The 20330-nt window shown below is 41.6% G+C and overlaps 1 protein-coding gene across 2 annotated transcripts in view; it reads left to right on the top strand.

Annotated features, from left to right (window-relative positions):
* The window catches only part of LOC110788825 (O-fucosyltransferase 19), a 45432-nt gene that overhangs the window by 2952 nt on the left and 22150 nt on the right, over window positions 1-20330 (top strand). Inside the window, exon 2 of one of the 2 annotated variants that reach the window (XM_056840033.1) lies at window positions 19440-19512. In XM_056840033.1, coding sequence (XP_056696011.1) covers window positions 19440-19512 — 73 coding nt within the window. Of the gene's footprint in view, window positions 1-19439; window positions 19518-20330 lie in introns of both variants that reach the window. The other variant, XM_056840034.1, reaches the window with a different exon arrangement.

The following is a 20330-nucleotide window of genomic DNA, read 5'->3' as shown; positions in this document are numbered from 1 at the left end:
ATTTGGGGGTGGGATTTGATTGAAAGAAAAAATTAAAACTAGATTAAACAAAATAACAAGCAAGTAAAAGAAACGGTAATTAAATTAGATAAATGCATTAAAATGAAACATGGGTCATTAATGTATAATCGCATAAACGCAAGGGATATCTTCTAATCAAGTGGGGATTAAGAGTAATGAAGATCATCCTCCCAACTACTAAGTAACCCAATTAATCAACCAGGAGTTCTAGCATATGCATGTATATCTCCTAATAAACTTCACTTTTTTAGTCGTGCTAAATGCTATTGTCATCAAGAATAAATGTCAATTCAAATATACATTTACTTTGCAAGTTAACCATCATCAATGTTCTTAATCTAAGATGACTAATAATTCATTAAGATTTATAAAATGTTTTTCACTAACATACAAACCATATATGTGACATGGATCACGCATTATAAGGATGAAAAAGACAAAATTGTTGGCTTTTTTGACAAAATATAGATCAGGGAAATTGAATTAGCGAAAGACCCAAATGATTTGTGAGATTAAAGTGATTTTCAAGCCTCGTCGGTTTAAAGGAAAACATTTTCAAAAACAAATCAGGAAAAATATTTTTCTAGGGAAATACAATTTCGAACCAACTTTTTTTTGTTTGTTTTCTTGCAAGAAAGGTTGTAGATAAAATGAGAGAGAAAATGATAAAGGTCGCAATATGCGACCTTTAAGCCGTGTCACAATGATGACATAACATGCTTATGTGTCATGATTTAAATTAGAAACTAAAATATTTAACTTATATAATCTATTATACATGTTAAGAAAAAAGGTAGGAAAATATTAATATTATATTTTGTTTCTTTTTTTATATCAACTACTTTATTTACAATTTTTCATAGTAAAAATATCGCATTGATAGTAAAAATAGTGTGATGAAGCATAGCCTACGTGGCACCCATGTGTACCAATTAAACTCCGACACGTAAGATTGCGACAACTAAATGTTGTCGCAACTTGCGACCTTTATGTATTCCACCTTTCACAAAATTATTTTCGATAATTTAAAAATTGTTTCTACTCGTTTACAAACACTTCCTTAGATTAATATGTGAAACTATGAATCTCAAATCATTGAGAAGCTAAGCTGATGACTTTGAAGTTCACTCCGAAAGCTGAAACTTTACACATTCTTAACTCGATACTTTTAACATTTATGCATACTTTGATCATACAAGCATATATCTATGCAAATAATACTCCCTTTGTCCTAATTTAATCGTCATATTTTCCTTTTACGATTGTCCCTATTTAACAACACACTTACTTTTATGGCTTCGACCTACTAATAGTTCATTAGCTCTCTCTTTCTACACTACAAAAAATTGTACCATTAACGACGGGAAATCCCGTCGCTAAAGGTCATTAATCGTTGATTAATGACAGGATTTCCTGTCGCGAACCCGTCATAAAAGCGGGCCGTCGTTAATGGAAAATCCCGTCGTTAACCCGTCGTAAAAGACATTTGCGACGGTTGTTCCCGTCTTTGTTTGGTTGTTAGCCCCGTCGCAAAAGCCTTTTACGACGGAATTTTTGACCCGTCGTAATTAGGTTGTCGTTAAACATACAAATTCTTGTAGTGCTACTATCGAAAATCAAGCCCTACACCGTCACATTCAATTAAAAAAAATCATTATCTTCAATCATATCAACCTTTTTGTTATTAAAATACACGATTAATAGTCAAGAGAACAACTACTTATTACGTAAAAAAAATGTACAAATGATAATGCGATTGCTAAATTGGGTCCATAGGGATTAATCGAGTAAACAAAAACCTAATAGAACCCTTAAAGAATTAACTATCCCAATAATTATTTTATTTAGAATTATTACATTAAGTTTAATAAAATTATTAAAATTGATGTAATAAAACAAAATAAAATAATTATTGTTAAAAAAAACATAATATCTAGCAGAAGCATCAAGATCCACATCAAATATATGATGAGAAAAATAATTGATGTAATCATACTACTCCAAACTAACAAGTGTATTTCCTTTTCTAACTATGACACTGAAATGGTAATGACTCAATCCAAAGTATAACAAGTGAGATACCCTTTCCGTTCTTTTTTATTAGTCCTATCTTCCTTCTGCACAATTTTCAAGATAATATCAAAATGTTAAGTATGTCCAAATGCGTATGATAAAAATATATATTTTATTTTCTGAATTAATATTATGGAAAAATAAAAGAAACAAGATCAAAATTGAAGGAAATACCCATTTAGTGATGAAAACTTTGGTCGTTAAACATCAAAAATCAGTCGTAAATTCCTTCAGCGGCTGATAGGATCCGTAGATATTGACCATGAATGTCATGAACTTGCGACTGCAAATTTAGTATTCCCTAAATGGAAACCAAAAATATATGTCACGAATGTGTGACTGGAAATTTAGTAGTGCATAAATGGTGACCGATTGTATATTTCACGAACTTGTGACAAAAAATTTAGTAGTCCTAAATGGTGACTAATTATATCTTTGACGATCTTGTGACTGAAATTTTGATAGTCATTAATGGTGACCAATTATATCTTTCACGAACTTGTTACTGGAAATTTACTAATTGGTGGTTGTAACTATTTTATAATTGATTATTAATTTATTTTGTGCTTGATTTTACTTATTACTTATCGACAACAAATTTTCGATCAGTTCCTGATTTATGATCAATAATTTGTTAGTCAATCAAATAAACAAGAACTTGTGATTGACATATTAGCAGTCCCTACATGTTATAGGTTAATTATGCTTTACGTAAGTAACTTAATCTAACTATCATATTTTTTTTTCCTATAATTGACTTGTATTGTACATAAAAAAGTCCATTAACTTTGTAAAAAGTCCAAAGGTACAGGTAAGTTATCACTCTTAAATCTACCCATATACTATATCTCTCTTTAATAAGAAATAGGACATAAAAAAATTCACGATAATAAAAAAAATCAATATGTTGACAAATTGCTTCATTTGTGAAATTGAAGGATTGAAGTGGAGGTAAAGTAAGAATATGTATTAAATTGAAGAAATTCAATGAAGGATATATTACCAACGTAAATGATTAGAGGGGTAAAACAGGATGAGATGAGGCAGCTCATCAAGGGCATAGGAGTCGGGGAGAGGGAGAAAGGAAAAGATATATAAATGAGATGTAGAGCACCGTTGAAGAGATAGGAGTATAAATGTCCTTTGAATTATTAATTTCTTGTAAAATACTCCCTCCGTTCCGGAATACTCGATCCGGTTTGACCGGCACAGAGTTTAAGGGACTTGAATTGACTTATTTAATTTAATAGGTAGTAGTTGATAGTGGGGTATTATTTTAATGTAGTTAGTGGGAGGTGGGTTAAGAGGTGGGGTTGGGGGAGAGTAGGGGTTGAATTTTTAATTATTTTTTGTATGGAGTAGGGGGTAGGTGGGTTAATATGGGTGGAGTGAGAAATAATATAATATTGTTAGAATGTTTCCATTTTTAGAAACAGGTCAAGTATTAAGGGACGATCCGATAAGGAAAACAGGTCAAGTATTCCGGGACGGAGGGAGTATTTAAACCTTGATTTACTCTACTTGATCATTTACCCAAAATATTTCCTACTTTTTCCACTTAAAAAAATTTAAGATTGTTTTTTTGTTATTAATTGGTAGGTCTGGCCATCTGGGTGTTGCACTACGTTACTAGTTTGAATGTTATATTGTGGTGTGTACTCTAAAGTTAGTATAAGTATAGGATTTTTTCACAATTACCACCTTATAAATTTCATTTTTTCAAACTTACCACCATAAATAAAAAATTTAAAATTACCACCTTAAATTGATCAACTTTTTAAAATTACCACCACTTAACGGAAATTGTTAGGTTTCCATTAGTGGGGATCATTCTCTTCATTATTTAGTTTTCCCTCCTATTTTTTTCACGATATATATTTCTCTTTCTCCTTTTTTATGACTCAACCTCCAGCTTCACCTTCATTATTACTAGACCTGGTTATTGGACAGGGTAGTCCAATGGATATAGGGTTAGGGTCAAGTTAATAGGGCTTTTATTGGGCAGGGCTCTTATTGGACAGGGCCTTTATTGGACAGGGTCATTATAGGGTCAAACTTATACTACAATTATTTTGAAAATTAAAATAGCAATGATACAAAAAATTACGTGTATAGATTCGTATTTACTTGTACATGCACATGGCTCTTTTATTTTTCATTTTTCATTGCTCGTTTATTGACCCGCTCACTAATGACCCGCTATTGACCCGCGACCCGCTTTTGACCCGCCCATTATCGACCCACTAAAAATGACCCTTTCAGTACCCGACCCTCTTTTGACCCGCACCGACCCTGACCCGCCCAGCCCGATAACCAGGTCTAATTATTACTACTACTAGTTGTACTTTTCACTTTCAACTTCCTCCGCCTTCAAATCCCGTTTCTCCTTCGGTCTCCGCCTTCAATATCTCTCCTCAAACACTAACTACTCCCCTTCAACAAAACCACAATCTTTTAGTTTTATCACCAACTCCTATAGTCAGTGTTCCGGTGTTGTAAAGATGGAAACAATGGGCTTCGACTGAAGGCCCTTTTGTATGTGTTGAAGATCTTGCTTGTTTGAATGAGTGGAGTCCGAATTCACCTGCACAATAGCAAAGTTACTAGCCTCGGGGGTGTTTCCGAGGAAAGCCCCTCCGATGCCTAAGTAAGAACGATGCTCGGATTCTAGAGAGAAGTTCTCTAGAAGAGTAGTCTTAAGGTGGTAAATTGGACGTACCTTGAGGTGTGAGCCTTGGCGGCCTATTTATAGTGTTTGCATAATAAATGCCCATAGGTCATTTATTGCTTTTGGGCCTTGGGCCTTGATGGATGGCTGACTAGCCATTGGTGGGTTTGATGCTGTTTGTTTAGAGCCATTGGGCTTTGGACTTAGTGGCCCAATTGAGAATCAATTGGGAGCCCAAACAACATGCCCCCCAGACCCGGTCCATTTAGAATTAAATGGGTGGGTTTCCAGCTGTCAGAAGTCCGAAAGTTCCCTCTCTTTTTTGAAAAGAGATGATTTGCATTGATGACAAGTGTTGGGAGTTGTACCGTGTCGTGGAGATCGTGGGTTGAGGAAGTTGATGCGCCCTTTTCTTTTCTATAAATACTGGGTGCTTTGCTCTTTTTGAACTTTTTATTCCTTCTTTCAAACCCATTCTCTCTCTAAATTCCGGCGATCGCAGTGCAATTTGCTTCTTCAGATCTACGAAATTCGGCCAACTTTAGACTTCGGGAACTTGTGTTGTTCGTTTCATCGGCGAATTCCGCTTCGGAAAAAGGTAATTTGTTTCTGAATTCTCCTTTTTTTCTTCGTTTTCCCTTCTACCCCTCAATCTCAACCCTAGACCGAGAATTTCGCGGCCATGGCAAAGAATAGGGGCAAGAGCAAGTTCGTCGTTGGTTCCTCTAGTGAGAGGGAGAACGTGCCTTCGGGAAGGTTACCGAAAACTTCGAGGGGTCGGCCTTCGGAGAGGCCGGTGGAGAGGCGTTCGACTGGTTGGGATGCTTCAAAAGATGATGTTGTTGGCGGATCTAGCGTGTCTGAACGCGCAACTTCTGGTAAGAAAGCTGGTTCTTCGGGTGTGCGCCGCTCTTACCCTGAGTTTCCAGTTCATTGGACTGAAGCTGATCCGCAGGGCAAGTATGCCCCGATTTTGCATGAGACCACTAAGATCGATGGTCCCTTGGAAAAATCGGTCAGTGGTGACTGGTTGGTGGAGGCGAAGCTGGGGAACTACCATCGGAGAGCCGAAGAGTTATATGGAATCCAGCACGCCTTGGGGTACTGGTGCGAGCTTCCCGACCAGGAGCGTCCTCGGGTGACTCATCCGCCGAGGGGGTTCATCTCTGTGTATACTCATCATTTGGAGAACGGTCTCCGCTTTCCTTTGGATCCCTTCGTTTCCGAGCTCCTGGTGTCGTACAACATCAGTTTGGCCCAGCTTACCCCTAAATCTATGAGGCACATCATCGGATTTAGATGGGTGTGCGATTTTATTAACTTTCCATGCTCTGTTGCCGTGTTTCGGGATCTGCACGATCTGTCTTTCAACCATGCTTCCAAGGGAGATGGGTATGGTTGGTGGACCATCATAAACAAAAGATCCCGAAGGAAGGGGGAGCCGAACTATATTACGGCCTACCCTTACCTCAGCTCTGATCATAATTGGAAGACGGAGTGGTTGTTTGTTCGTGTGCCGACAGATCCGAAGCATCCACATTTTTACCGCCCTCCGAAGTGGTTTGTGACTCCTGATCCTGATATGCGAAGCGTGGCTGCTCCGGATCGGAACCATCACCACTACGTGGATCTCCTCCAGTGGTTTTTGGCTCGGGAGGACAACTACAAACTGCCGTCCAACTGGCTCCCGAACCTCAACTATATCTTGCGGGAGGACATTCTTGCTGTTGCCGGTCTCAGTAGGATTTTTGACAGGGGTAGGTGTCTTTCGGCTGGGACCGTGCTTTAGTAAGTTTGTCCTCCTCCTTTTTGTCTCGTTTTATTGACTTTGCTTTGTTTCTGCAGAGTACGGCTTTAGCTGCGTTGATCCTGTGGTCTTGGGCATTTCTTTGGATCTGAAGACCATTCACGACTCGGCCCCTGATTACAAGTTCGGGAAGGAGAATCCTCGTAATCCTCGCTTGAAGGATTACGTGCTGTCTCCGTCGGGTGTCGCTCGGATATCTGAAGTTCGAGCTGATCCGTGGGATTCTGCCTCTTCTCCCGAAGCTGTTCCAGTGAAAGTCGTGCTCCCTGAATTGAGGACGACCTCGGATCCGGTGAGTGTTTCTATTTCTCGAAGTCTTTTGTTTGTCTTTCTTTCTGGTTGGCCGTCGGCTAACGTCTTGGTCCTGGACCATCTTTTTAGGGTCCTGGGACTGACGCTGTGCCGCGTGCCGTTCCTTCGGTTTCATCTCCGGCTCGGATAGATATCTCTTTATCTAGGAACCGGGTACTTCGCGTTTTTTCTTCTTTCCTTCCTTTGTCTTCTTTTACATTTATTGACCCTTGGTCTCCTCTGTTTAGGATCAGCGCAAGAGGAAGGGCAGCACTCTTTTGAGGCCTTCTGCGCATCCGAAGAAAGCGAAAGCTTCTCAGTCTTCGGAGAAGGTATTTGTTCTGACTTGGAGCCTTTGTGGTCCGTTCTCTCTTTTTCTGAAACTGACTTTTGAGCGTTTGCCCTGTAGGAAGAAGTTTCGGAAGTCATGCCTCCTCCCAAAAATCTCCTTCACTTCATGCCCTTGCCAGGGCAGAAGTTGAAGAGTGTGGTGGTTGCGGAACCGCCGCCCGTGGACCAACCGTTGGCCGAGGAAGATACCATCCCCTCTCCGCTGAAGCCGTCTGCTGCTTTGGGGATCGAGATCCAGGATATAACCAAGGTGATGGAGGCAATTGAAGCCGACCTTGTTCCTGGCTCGGATGTCCCTACTGTGGCCGAGCGGAAGGAAGAATCTGCTGACGTTTCTCTCGGAAGGGAGAGAAGTCCAGATAAGGAGATGGTGGATCTCACCGAGGCTCACATGGAGGTTCCCGAAGCTGAGAGGGAGGTCCCTTCTGCTGAGGAGGAGCAACCCGAGCAGGGTCTGACGAGGAAGAGGCGCCACTCGACCTTGGGCTCTACTTCGACCTCGGCCCTGGATAGACTGATCCACGCTGACCCTTGCTCGGATGTTCCGCTGAAACGGATCCCCGAGGAGGTAAGGGAGGCGATGGCTCGCTATGCTAGGGCTCCGGTTTTGGGGGAGAATCCCATGGCTCACGTGGGATCTTTGGTGGGTCCCGAAGCTGCACGGGAGAATCTTCTTCGGGCCAACCCGCAGTGGAGGGTTCCTGGAGCTGAGGAGAGGAACCCAGCTATGATGGCTCAGTATTATCTGAATGAGGTAAGTGTTGGAAATTTTGTTTTGAGTTCCGTTTTTGGTTTGTTGTTTTCCTTCCTCATCTTTTCTTGTCTTTTCTTCTTTCCCAGGCTGTTTTCTGGTCCTCGTTCGCTTCCGAGTGTAGCTCGGTTGAGGAGAGGCAATTGAGGAGGTATCAGGAGGCTTATGCTCGTGATATCCCTGTCTTGGACCAGAAGGCTGGGCAGCTCATGGCCGAGATGGTGGACCTCAAGCTACTGTACCTTCAGTACAGTCGTGAGGCTAGGGAATCGGCTGAGCAGATCGGGGCCGAAGTTGGGAAGCTTACTTTCCGAGTCGAGGAGGATGCTGAAAAGATAGCTTCCTTCGATAAGGAGAGGAAAGAAATGGCTGCCAAGTTTGCGAGCGAACTTGAAGAAAAAGACAGTCTTCTCAAGGAGATGACTTCTAAATTTGAGGCGGCCATTAAGCAGAGCCAGGAAGCGGAGGCGAGGCTTCAGCAGTTTGTCAAGCATCGGGAGATTGTTCAGAACCAAGCTGACAAGGTGCCCGTTCTCCAGCTGAAGATCCGAGAGAAGGATGCTGCCATTCGGAAACTGGAGCAAGAGAGAGTTGACCTCTACACTGCTGATCAGTGTAGGGAGCAATACTGGAATGGCATCCTGGGCGCTCGGCGGATGTTCGCGAAGCATATGCCTCATTTCCCTTGGAATGAGAAGGTTCCGCTCTGGATGAGGGCCCAGGATCACTTGGTGGAGTGCCAGGCCGATCGAGACGAGGCCGAAGCTGAGCGCCAAGCTGCTCTTGCAGAGGCTCGGGCCCAGAAGGCGACTTCCGAAGGTGATACTACTGCTGGGGGTTCTTCGAAGGATGCTCCCCTGGGGGATGCTCCTGAGACTCCCAAGAGTTAGGGATTCGGGCAGTCGTCTTCTTCAGAGTCGGTCGGTTCCAGTTGAGGACTTCCGAACATGTGCTTGCCTTTCCCCCTTTTGCCTCGGCGCTGCGTTGTACTCATTTCTTTTTGCTTTCTTAGTACTTCGGTAGGCCGGTATTGTCTGTTGATGGCTGCCGATTTTAACTGTTTCATTTTGTTTTCAATTTTTGAGGTTTTCAATGTATTTGTACTTCCCCCAAATATTGAATAAAAAATGAATGTTTGTTACTTGGCTGCTTCTTTTCGACTTGTTCTTTCGCAATTTTAGGTCTTTAAATCCGTAGATTTCTCGAGCTCCTCTTTCTGTAGACTTGCTAAAAACCTTTTGATCTTGCGAGCTCTTTAAATCCGTAGATCGGTTAAGAGACTTTTTAACTTTTGCGAGTTCTTCAAATCCGTAGATCTGCTAAGAGACTCTTTAGTTTTGCGAGTTCTTCAAATCCGTAGATCTGCTAAGAGACTCTTTAGTTTTGCGAGTTCTTCAAATCCGTAGATCTGCTAAGAGACTCTTTGGTTTTGCGAGTTCTTCAAATCCGTAGATCTGCTAAGAGACTCTTTAGTTTCCAGACTCTTCAAATCCGTCGATCTGCTCAGAGGTTTGGATTGTTCTTCCGATCTCTTGTGGTTCGGAAACCTGGGCAAGAGATCGCTAGTCTGCCTCTTTAGTTATGCCTTCGGCGATCCGTGGATCTGAGCCGGAGTTTTATAACTTGATTCGAGCGACTGTTTGTTGCGAACAAATTTTATTAGGGTACCGCGAATCCGAGGATTCTGGACGATTCCCTGAAGTGTATGATTTGGTCATTTCTTGAATTTTATCAAGGAATGGGCAAAGTCAACCTGTTTTTAGTCTCGGATTGATCAGATCCGAGGCTGCATATATATATAAAGGGACAATAATTATAGAGATAAGTTTAATGAAACACATGGTGCCAATGGCTTTCCTCTTCTCATTAAACAACTTACTTGGTTTACAGACAGAGATCATACAAAATATTTCTTGAGAACATCGGTATTCCAATGGTTCTTCAGAATTGTTCCATCTAACTGTTTCAGCATATACGTGCCTGGCCTTTTTTCGGAATGGATGATGTATGGTCCTTCCCAAGTGGCTGAGAGTTTGCCATGGATCCGTCCTTTCTGAACCGAGGCGGCGTTTCTGAGTACTAGATCACCGACTTTTAGGGGTCTGGCGTTGACCCTTCGGTTGTAATGCTTGTTGACCCTCTGCAAATAGGCTGCGTTGAGTGTCCTTGCATCGTTTCGAGCTTCGTCCAGTAGATCGAGAGATTCGGATAGAAGTTGATTGTTGCTTTCTCCTTGGAGCCCATCATACCTGTTGTATGCCTGGATCCTCAGGCTTTCTGTTCCGATTTCCACAGGAATTACAGCTTCGGATCCGTATACAAGGTGGAACGGTGTTTGTCCGGTAGCTTCTTTTTCAGTGGTCCGAAGGGACCATAGCGTTCCGGGTAGCTCTTCTAACCATTTGTTTTTGTCATCCTCGACTCTTTTCTTGAGTGCGTTGAGGATGAGTTTGTTAGCAGCTTCGGCTTGCCCGTTGCTTTGTGGGTGACAGACTGCCGAGTACGCTAGGTGTATGCCGAACTGTTTGCACCACTTTTGCAACGGGGTGTTGTCGAACTGTTTCCCGTGGTCGAAGACCATCAGTCTTGGTATGCCGAACCTTGTGATGATGCTCTGCCATATGAACTTGCGGACCTGAGGTTCGGTGATGGAGGAGACAGCTTCGGCTTCGATCCATTTGCTAAAATAGTCGACCCCTACAATCAACCACTTCTTCTGGTTCGTCGCTGAGGGGAAGGGACCAATGATGTCTAACCCCCACTGTGCGAATGGTAAGGGATACAGTGTTGATTGTAGGGTTTGAGCTGGTTGATGGATGGCTGGTGCGAACTTTTGGCATTTCTCGCATTTCCTTGCCATCTGCTTTGCCTCGGAGACCATAGTGGGCCACCAGTACCCAGCCCGAAGGGCTTTATGTGCTAATGTCCTACCTCCAATGTGGTTTCCGCATATCCCGAGGTGGATTTCCCTTAGGATGTAGTCAGCGTCTGTTGGACCCACACATTTTAGTAGCGGAGCAGAGAATGATTTCCTCATGAGCTCTCCTTCGGCGCTGATGATGAACCATCTGTTGAATCTTTTCAGTTTTCTCGCTTGCAGCTTATCTTCGGGGAGTTCTCCCCTTTCTTTGTATGCAACTACTGCGTCCATCCAGCTAGGTTCGGTACGTAAGCTGCATACTGTGGTGGGTAGCAAGTCGATGCTTCTCTCTTGGTGAACTTCCACGTGGACCGACCTGTTTAGGTCGATGAGTGTTGAGCTTGCGAGTTTTGACAGTGCGTCTGCTTGCGTGTTCTGTCCTCGGGGAATGAGGATGACTTCAAAGGATCTTAACTTTGACGTTAAGGATTTAATTTTTGCTAAATAGGCTGTCATGCTGGGCCATTTGGCCTCATACTCCCCTCGGATCTGGTTGGCTACAAGCTGGGAATCAGTTTTGAGGCGAACATGTTCGGCCTCCAGGGATAAACAAAGCTCTATCCCTGCGATTGCGGCCTCGTATTCGGCCTCGTTGTTGGTTGCTTTGAAGCCGAACTTCAATGCATACTCTATGCTTTTCCCCGTCGGGGGGATCAGTACAACTCCTGCCCCTGAGCCGTTTATTGTGGAAGATCCGTCAGTGAAGACCTCCCAAGTGCTTTTCGTATCATCCAACATTTCCTGGTATGAGCACTCGGCCAAGAAGTCTGCCAATGCTTGTGCTTTGATTGCTGTCCTCGGCTGATATTTGATGCCGAACTCTGATAGTTCGAAGGCCCAGGCAGCCAATCTTCCTGACCTCTCTATTTTGTCGAGTACTTTTTCGAGCGGTTGGTCAGTTAGCACTGTGATCTGGTGGGAGTCGAAGTATGGCCTCAGTTTTCGTGCAGCTACCACTACTGCATATGCGACTTTCTCGATGAGTGGGTACCGGGTTTCGGCCCCTGTGAGTGTTCGGCTGGTGAAGTAGATTGGCTGTTGCTTCTTTTCTTCTTCCCGAAGAAGCACTGCGCTGACGGTTCCAGGGCTAACTGCGACATATAGGTACAGGGTTTCCCCCTCCTTTGGTCTGGCCAGTGTCGGCAGTTGAGCTAGGTGGGCTCTGAGTTGCTGAAAAGCTTCTTTTTGCTCCTGTTCCCATATCAGTTCGGGATCCACTTTCCTCGGGACCCCTTTTTTCTTGACTGGTTCTGCTTCTCCTCCGGGGAGGTTCTTTGGTTTCAGTGCCTTGAAGAAGGGAGCTCCCTTGTCCGAGGCTTTTGATATGAACCTTGTTAGTGCGGCTAACCTGCCGGTTAGCCTCTGCACATCTCTCTTGGTCTTCGGCTCGGGTAAATCCAATGCCGCTTGGACTTTGTCTGGGTTCGCATCAATTCCTCTTTCGCTCACCATGAATCCGAGGAACTTCCCTGACTTCACCCCGAAGACGCATTTTTTTGGGTTCAGCTTCATGCTGTATTTTCTCAGATTTCCGAAGGTCTCTGCCAGGTCTTTGACATGGTCTTCCTCCTTGATGCTTTTTACGATGGAGTCATCCACGTAGACCTCCACATTCCTCCCTTTCTGGTCGGCGAAGACGTGGTCAACTAACCTCTGGTAGGTGGCTCCGGCATTTTTCAAGCCGAAAGGCATCATTTTGTAGTTGAACACTCCTGCGCTTGTGATGAACGCTGTCTTTGCCCTGTCATCGGGGTGCATGAATACTTGGTGGTAGCCTGAAAAGGCATCCATGAAGCTGAGCAGTGCATGGCCGCTGGTGGAGTCAACCAGTTGATCTATCCTTGGCAGGGGATAGCAGTCTTTGGGGCAGGCTCGGTTCAGATCTGTGAAATCTACGCACATTCGCCATGAGCCGTTCGCTTTCTTGACCATCACCACGTTGGCCAGCCACTTCGGATACATGCATGGTTCGATGAATCCGGCCTCTTGCAACTTTTTAACCTCCTCGGCGATGGCTTTGTTTTTCTCCGAGGAGTAATTTCTCTTTTTTTGCTTGATTGGCCGAGCTTCAGCGTTGACATCCAGCTTGTGACAAATCAGCTTCGGATTTATCCCTGGCATATCTGCTGCTGACCATGCAAAAATGTCTTTATGATCCCTGAGTAATCGGATCAAATCGATTCGGAGCCCCGAGCTTAGGCCCTTGCCTATTCGGACGCTCCTGTCTGAATCATCTTCGAGGAAGATATCCTCCATTTCTTGATCCGGTTCGGGGGATAGGGTTTCGGGGCGAGCATCAACTTCCGCGGGAGACAAGCTGCTCGTGCTTGCTTTTCTCCTTTTTGCCTCGCTTTCCTCTCCCGTAGCTCCTTTTTCCTCCTCGGGACCGTCCCCTAGTTTGGGCTTTCGGACAGCAGTGTGGCAGGTTCTTCTCGCCACTTCTTGATCACCTCTGATTCGTTCGGCGAATCCTGCATCCGAGACGTACATCATCAGCTGGTGGTATGTGGAGGGGACTGCTTGCATCTTGTGAATCATGGTTCTCCCCATGATTACGTTGTATACGGAGTCGCAGTCCATCACCAAGAATTCGTCCCGAAGGGTTTTTGCTGCCTGGCCTTCGCCCACTGTGACTGGCAGGGTGATCTTTCCTCGAGGGATAGCTGCGGATCCGTTGAATCCGATCAGAGGATAACTGACTTTCGTCAGTGCTTCCTCTGGTTCTTCGAGGATCAGCTGCTCGAAGCAGTTTCTGAAGATGATGTTGACGGCACTTCCTCCGTCGACTAACACTCGATGTACGTTGTGATTGTTGAGGTCCATGGAAATGACCAAAGGATCGTCATGTTTGTACTGGACTCCGAAGCAATCATCAGCAGTGAAGGTCATGTTCGGGGGGTGTGGTTGGTTGTCTCCAACCGCGCTGAAGTTGACCCGATGGGAGAGGGCTCTTAGGTGTTTTTTGCTGGCCTGGCCAGACTTCTGTCCCCCGAACACCACTAGGATGTCATTTTTCTTGTGCCCTGTTGCTTCGTAGACCCTTTTCTGGGGTTGCTCGTGTTGTTTGCCGCTTGCGGCCTTTTCTTTTTCCTCCCTTCGGTCTAACAAGTACTGTTTCAGGTAGCCTCGGCGAACGAGGTCTTCAATGTTATCTTTCAGCGAGTTGCACTCTTCGGTATGGTGACCGAAGTCATCATGGAACTCGCACCACTTGTTCTTGTTTCTCCGAGCTGGGTTGGACTTGAGCTTCCCCGGTAGTTTCCACTTTTCATCATTTCTGTTGAGGCTAAATATCTCTTTTCGGGGCAGAGTTAGTGGAGTGTAGTTGGTGTATTTGGGTTGAAGTTCACCCCTTCTCCCGTCTTTCTTCGGGCTCATCTCTCTAGCTCCTACTTTCTCTTTCCCTTTCCTTGAGCCGCCCTCGGGCCTGCTCTGGTTATTCTTTGTGTCTCTCGGATCTGACGATCCCTTCAATTTTGCAGCGGCCTTGTTGAACTCTTCGGTTCTGATGAACGCATCGGCCATTTGGAGCACGTCAGCTATTTTGGAGGGGTTCTTCATTGAGAGTTCGTCACGGAACTTCCCTTCCTGGAGCGCGTGCTTCAAGGCGAAGATGGCCACGTCTGGCTGCAAGTTTGGTATGTTTGTTGATTCTTTCATGAATCTGGCCATGAATTCTCTCAGACTTTCGTCTCTTTCTTGTTGGATTGAGGTCAGTTCTGCTGTGGTTCGCTCGGGGCGATTGTTGCTCACGAACTGTGTGCAGAATCTCTTTTTCAGCTTTTTCCAGCTCTTGATCGATCCCTTCGGCAGCGATCTAAACCACTCTCCCGCCACTCCGGTTAGCGTGGTTGGGAAGTATTTACACCAACATGCTTCGGAGTAGGGACTCAAGAACATTTGCTGTTCGTATGAGATGACATGATCCCTCGGATCTGTGATTCCGCTGTAGGTTAGGTGCGCTGGCAGTCTTACTTTCGGTATTTCTTCCATGATCAGCTCGTCCGAGAAAGGGGATGACGTAGGAGTCATGATTCTTTTCCCGAGTCTAGCCCTGATGCCTTCGTTTGCCGAGGTTCTGTGATTAGAACGCTCGGGCGTACGATGGGGGCTAGGGGTTCGATCATGCCTCTTGTCTCTTCTTCTTTCTCGGCTACTGACCTCGGGTCGTTCGCCAGACCTGCTCGACTCACCTACCCCGAGTCTCGTATGGATCGAAGGTCTTAACCTTGAATGGACCGAGGGTCTCAACCTGCTGAGCACCGAGCTTCGGATCCGAGTGTTACGGGTAGTTGATTCGCTTTGGAGAGCTGTTGGAGTAGGCGATGGTCTCGCAAACCAATCTGGTTGCTGTTGTGCCCTTTTTTGGGTGTCCCACGTGCTTTCCATCCACCTCGACGTCAAGTGTGTACCTGTCAAGGGAAGGAGTTCTCGTTCGGGTCTGGACACTTCCACACTGGGTGGCTCGTTCAGCCTTCGCCTGGTCCTCCTCTCTTCTCTGCGGTCATTTGCCAGCCCTTGCTGCTTCTCATTGAAGAGGAAGTTTTGCATGATGGTCATGGCCGCAGTGAGCTCTTCCCTAGTTGGAATCGGAGGTCCTGCATTTGTGGCGGTCGTAGCTCTGCTTGGCTGTGACCTCGCCATCGATTGAGGGTGCCCCTCTTGGTCAGATTCTGAATCTGACCGCACCATCATATCGTCGTCTTTGTTGTTAACAACATCGTTCACCATTTTCGCGGAAAGAGGTGATTGATGTCTTTCAAAGGCTTTGAAGTGTTCTTCCCCACAGACGGCGCCAAATTGTTCCGGTGTTGTAAAGATGGAAACAATGGGCTTCGACTGAAGGCCCTTTTGTATGTGTTGAAGATCTTGCTTGTTTGAATGAGTGGAGTCCGAATTCACCTGCACAATAGCAAAGTTACTAGCCTCGGGGGTGTTTCCGAGGAAAGCCCCTCCGATGCCTAAGTAAGAACGATGCTCGGATTCTAGAGAGAAGTTCTCTAGAAGAGTAGTCTTAAGGTGGTAAATTGGACGTACCTTGAGGTGTGAGCCTTGGCGGCCTATTTATAGTGTTTGCATAATAAATGCCCATAGGTCATTTATTGCTTTTGGGCCTTGGGCCTTGATGGATGGCTGACTAGCCATTGGTGGGTTTGATGCTGTTTGTTTAGAGCCATTGGGCTTTGGACTTAGTGGCCCAATTGAGAATCAATTGGGAGCCCAAACAGTCAGTGCCACCCCAACAACCTTTCTACTGCCGCTATTTTTGGTTGACGACACTGTGTATGTTTTTTCCTCATGTATTTTCTTCAGTGGGACTTTTTGTAGAGATTGATTTTGGATTTTCTGTTGATTTCAACTGTTTTATGGATATGAAAATTGTTTTTTCATGTGGTAATGATGGATTTCTCCTGATATGATGTTTCCGTCATCGGGGTCTTTCTTTTTTCATTAATTCCTTTGATAGCTCGACTTTACATTTTGATTATCATGCCTGTAATTGTATTACTTTGTATTAATATTGGCGGTTTTTTTTTGTTTGAGCTGAATTAATTGTGGGTTGAATTTGTATCTCCTTGATGATTAGATTTTTTTTATAGTGAAATTTGACACATGGATTAGATGAGGGGTTGATTTTTCCTAGCATTTCTTGTTACTGGTTTATCAAAATAATTGGGGAACTTACGAGTTGAAATGATGAGATCTTGTTCAATTTATTCTATTTTGTTTTTTGGTGGCGTGATTTTATGTTTAATTAGTCTATACTCAGTTCATATATGTAGTTGTAAATCATGAATTATCTTGTTTCACTTAGTTTTGATTAACTAGTAGTTACTTTGTTCTGGGTGTTGATGTGTTTGTAAAGAGTGAGTTGAAGCAGAAAAGAGGAAAAAATTTCCTGGAAAGAAACAAATGACTTAAAAAAATCACCAAATTAAGTTTATTTTGGTTGTAGAATGAATGATGAAGCAGCACACAAGAGCAACGTCTGTTATAAAGGAAGAGGAAGAGAAAGAACGTGGGAAAATAAGAGGGAAAACGAAAACATAACAATTTCTATTAAGTGATGGTAACTTTGAAATTTTTGACAAATTTAAGGTGGTAAGTTGAAAAACTGAACTCGATAAGGTGATAATTATGAAAAAAATCCCAAAATATAGAATTGGATGTTCTAAGTTATATGCTTTCCCGTTCTAACAACAGTGCCCCATGTTGATTTTCACACTATTAACACATTGCCGGTGACCATCTTTGTTTATTTATATGTAAGGAAAAATACAATCACGTAGGATCTTGTTAGATCAAATCGATATACTACTTTTTACATATCAACATTTTTATAAATTTTAGTTGTGCACAATTCAAGATATTAAGTGATAAGTTGTGTTTTGAGAAGGGTAAAACTGTACATCGTGCAATATTATTAGAACAGTTGGAGTATATTTATGTACAATAAAGAATATATCTAGTGGTTTGCTAATTTGGAAAGACATCAGCTCTACAAGTTAGATCAACTCCAATGGTTGGTTCTAGAAACTTGCTTACAATTTCAAAAGTATCAAGCTAATGTCTAGATCATTGGAGTGTAAATGATTTTTTTTGCCAAATAAATAAGCTTGGACAAACTACTTTATTTGAAAAATAGTTAATTGACAAGTGACCAAGTCAGACAAATTTAAATAGTTGATAGCTATTGGAGTACAAATTAGTTAAAAAATAAAATAATTTTAAATATTATGTGGCATGACAAGCTAATTGTCAAATTAGTTTGCAATTTGAGTTGCTCTTATAAATCTCATGTTTGAATCCTACAATAAGAAAATTTGAGACATTATAGATGCATATATAGTACAGATTCCCTATGAAGGATATGACATATTCAAGTAAGGTGAGATTTCATTATATTTGTCTTGATAGAGGTTTGTTGATAGATTAAAAAGTCAATTTATCTTAATTTTTTTTAACATGTAGCATTTTTTGCAAGATTACATTACACTTGGGGTTATATCTTGTTTAGGGATACTACAAAAAATTACAAAATTATGCTTATATTGATTTTATACAGGCACACTCATGTGTCGTATTCCCTCTCCCTATTAGACAAATCTATAAAAGTATACTCCCTCCGTCCCGGAATACTTGACCTGTTTTCCTTATCGGGTCGTCCCTTAATACTTGACTTGTTTCTAAAAATGGAAATATTCTAACAATATTATATTATTTCTTACTCCACCCCTATTCACCCATCTACCCCCTACTCCATACAAAAAATAATTAAAAATTCAACCCCTACTCTCCCCCAACCCCACCTTTTAACCCACCTCTCACTAACTACATTAAAATAATACCCCACTATCAACTACTACCTATTAAATTAAATAAGTCAATTCAAATTCCTTAAACTCTGTGCCGGTCAAACCGGGTCGAGTATTCTGGGACGGAGGGAGTACATACTAATATTACTATCTAACCCAACCTAAGTTTAGAATATTAATTAATTAAAATTTTGTTTCCATCCAACATCGAAGTTATAATTTATAACCAAGTTAGCTCATAAGTGTTACAAAATTCGCGACCAAAATTTTGAGGCGAGTAACCGAAGGTTAAGTTTTTCACTAGTTAATTAGAGGCTAGCATTTATCCATTACAAAATTGTGAAAGGGAAGTGTGACATAAATTTATCTGTAGTTAAATAGTGACAGAACATTAGTCAATACTTGTTTAGCAACCGACTCTTTGCGATTGAAATAGTGTTTGTAGTTAAATAGGGATTGATTTTTTATTTTTTTAGTTAGTGAATAATAATAATTATCCTGTAATTATTTCACAACTAAAAATTTATAAACCAAAATTGTAATGGTAGTTAACTTTTGTTAGTTGTGAGTTTGTTAAATGGTTTTTGTGACTGGAGATTAGTAGTAGTTAAATAGTGACCAAAACGTGTTCGTTATTATATTCGCGACTAACACTTAGGTAGTACTCCGTAGTAATTTAGACAATGATTTTTGAATAGTACAAAAATCCACCGCCAAATAACCTGTTTCTTGTAGTTATATGTTTTAAATTTTATATTGGAATTTTATGTTGTTGTTTCTCTTCCCTTATTAATAGTGTCAAATTACAAATTTGACTAACAATAGAGAGCAAAAGGAGAATTATTTTCATGGATTGTAATAAACTGTTTGATATAAATATCCTTTTTTAATGTATAATCAAAAGTTTTTAAAACATATTTTAAAAATACACATCAAACAATTCAACAAAATCCAACATGAAAATAATACTTTATTACATTTATATAGGTCAAAGTTTATATACTTGACCATCAAAAGCTATGTTGAATAGATAAAGAATGGATTAAGTATATGTATGCAATTTTTTTTACAAATAAGGAGCATTGTCTTACAAAATAGTTACTCAACCATAAAATATGTAAGAAAATAAGATGAGTGATACCTTTGATACAATTTTCTAAAAATTTATCTACTTCTTAATAAATATTTAAGTTAAAGTGTTTCATTTTCTAATAAATATATTTTTGGTTTCAACATACCAGGCACATGAAATTTGGAGACCATCTATTCATGGACAATATTATAAATGCAACCAAAATGCAAAGAAGGAAATAAGTACGGTAAACATACAACCATAATATGTATATGTGTATACATTTTTAGATATTTCATTTATATATGTGGTCATGTCTAATGGTGCGACCCCGTCTTTTGATGTTTCCCCTATATAAATTGGAAGTCGATATCGGAAGATATCAAATGAGAGATGATGGTTTGAAAATGAGAGTTGGATTCCTAAAATTGAGACTTCATCAATATATATATATATATATATATATATATATATATATATATATTAAAACTCCAAGGCAATCAATGTCATCTCGTCATGTGTCGCGATGACTTGGCAAGTGACATGATATCATCACACCTTGTCATATACACACATTATTGTTTGTTCTCTCCTCACAAAAAATGTGGTTATGCATCATCGAGCCCATGATCTCTCATATGTTAATGCAAAGTTTTATCCATCACTCCAACAATACAACTTATGATTCTAAAATTATTAAAAAAACAAACAATTCATTCTTATATATGTGTATAAAATTTTAAAGCCCAAATTTATGTATTTCAGTAAAAATATATGATAGCAAATTTTTTGCTTCTTCATTTTTACTCATTAAAAGCATAAAACTGTTAAATTAACGGAGAAAATAATAGAAACGTTTTCTTTGAGCTAATCAAATGTGTGTTTTTTCCTCCAAAATGTATTTCGACTCAATATACAATTATATAAAATTTCTAAGTTATAAGTAAAATACTCCAAGTAGTATATAAACAAAAAAATTACCCAAAAAATGTAAATTACTCAAAAATTTAGTTTACTGATTGTCGGTTAACCAATTTTATTCTTAAACTGTATGTATAAT

The sequence above is a fragment of the Spinacia oleracea genome, chromosome 3, assembly GCF_020520425.1.
Source record: "Spinacia oleracea cultivar Varoflay chromosome 3, BTI_SOV_V1, whole genome shotgun sequence".
In the NCBI taxonomy this organism is placed as follows: domain Eukaryota; kingdom Viridiplantae; phylum Streptophyta; class Magnoliopsida; order Caryophyllales; family Amaranthaceae; genus Spinacia; species Spinacia oleracea.
Note: the sequence above shows the minus strand (reverse complement) of the source record. Positions and strands in the feature narration are given on the sequence as shown.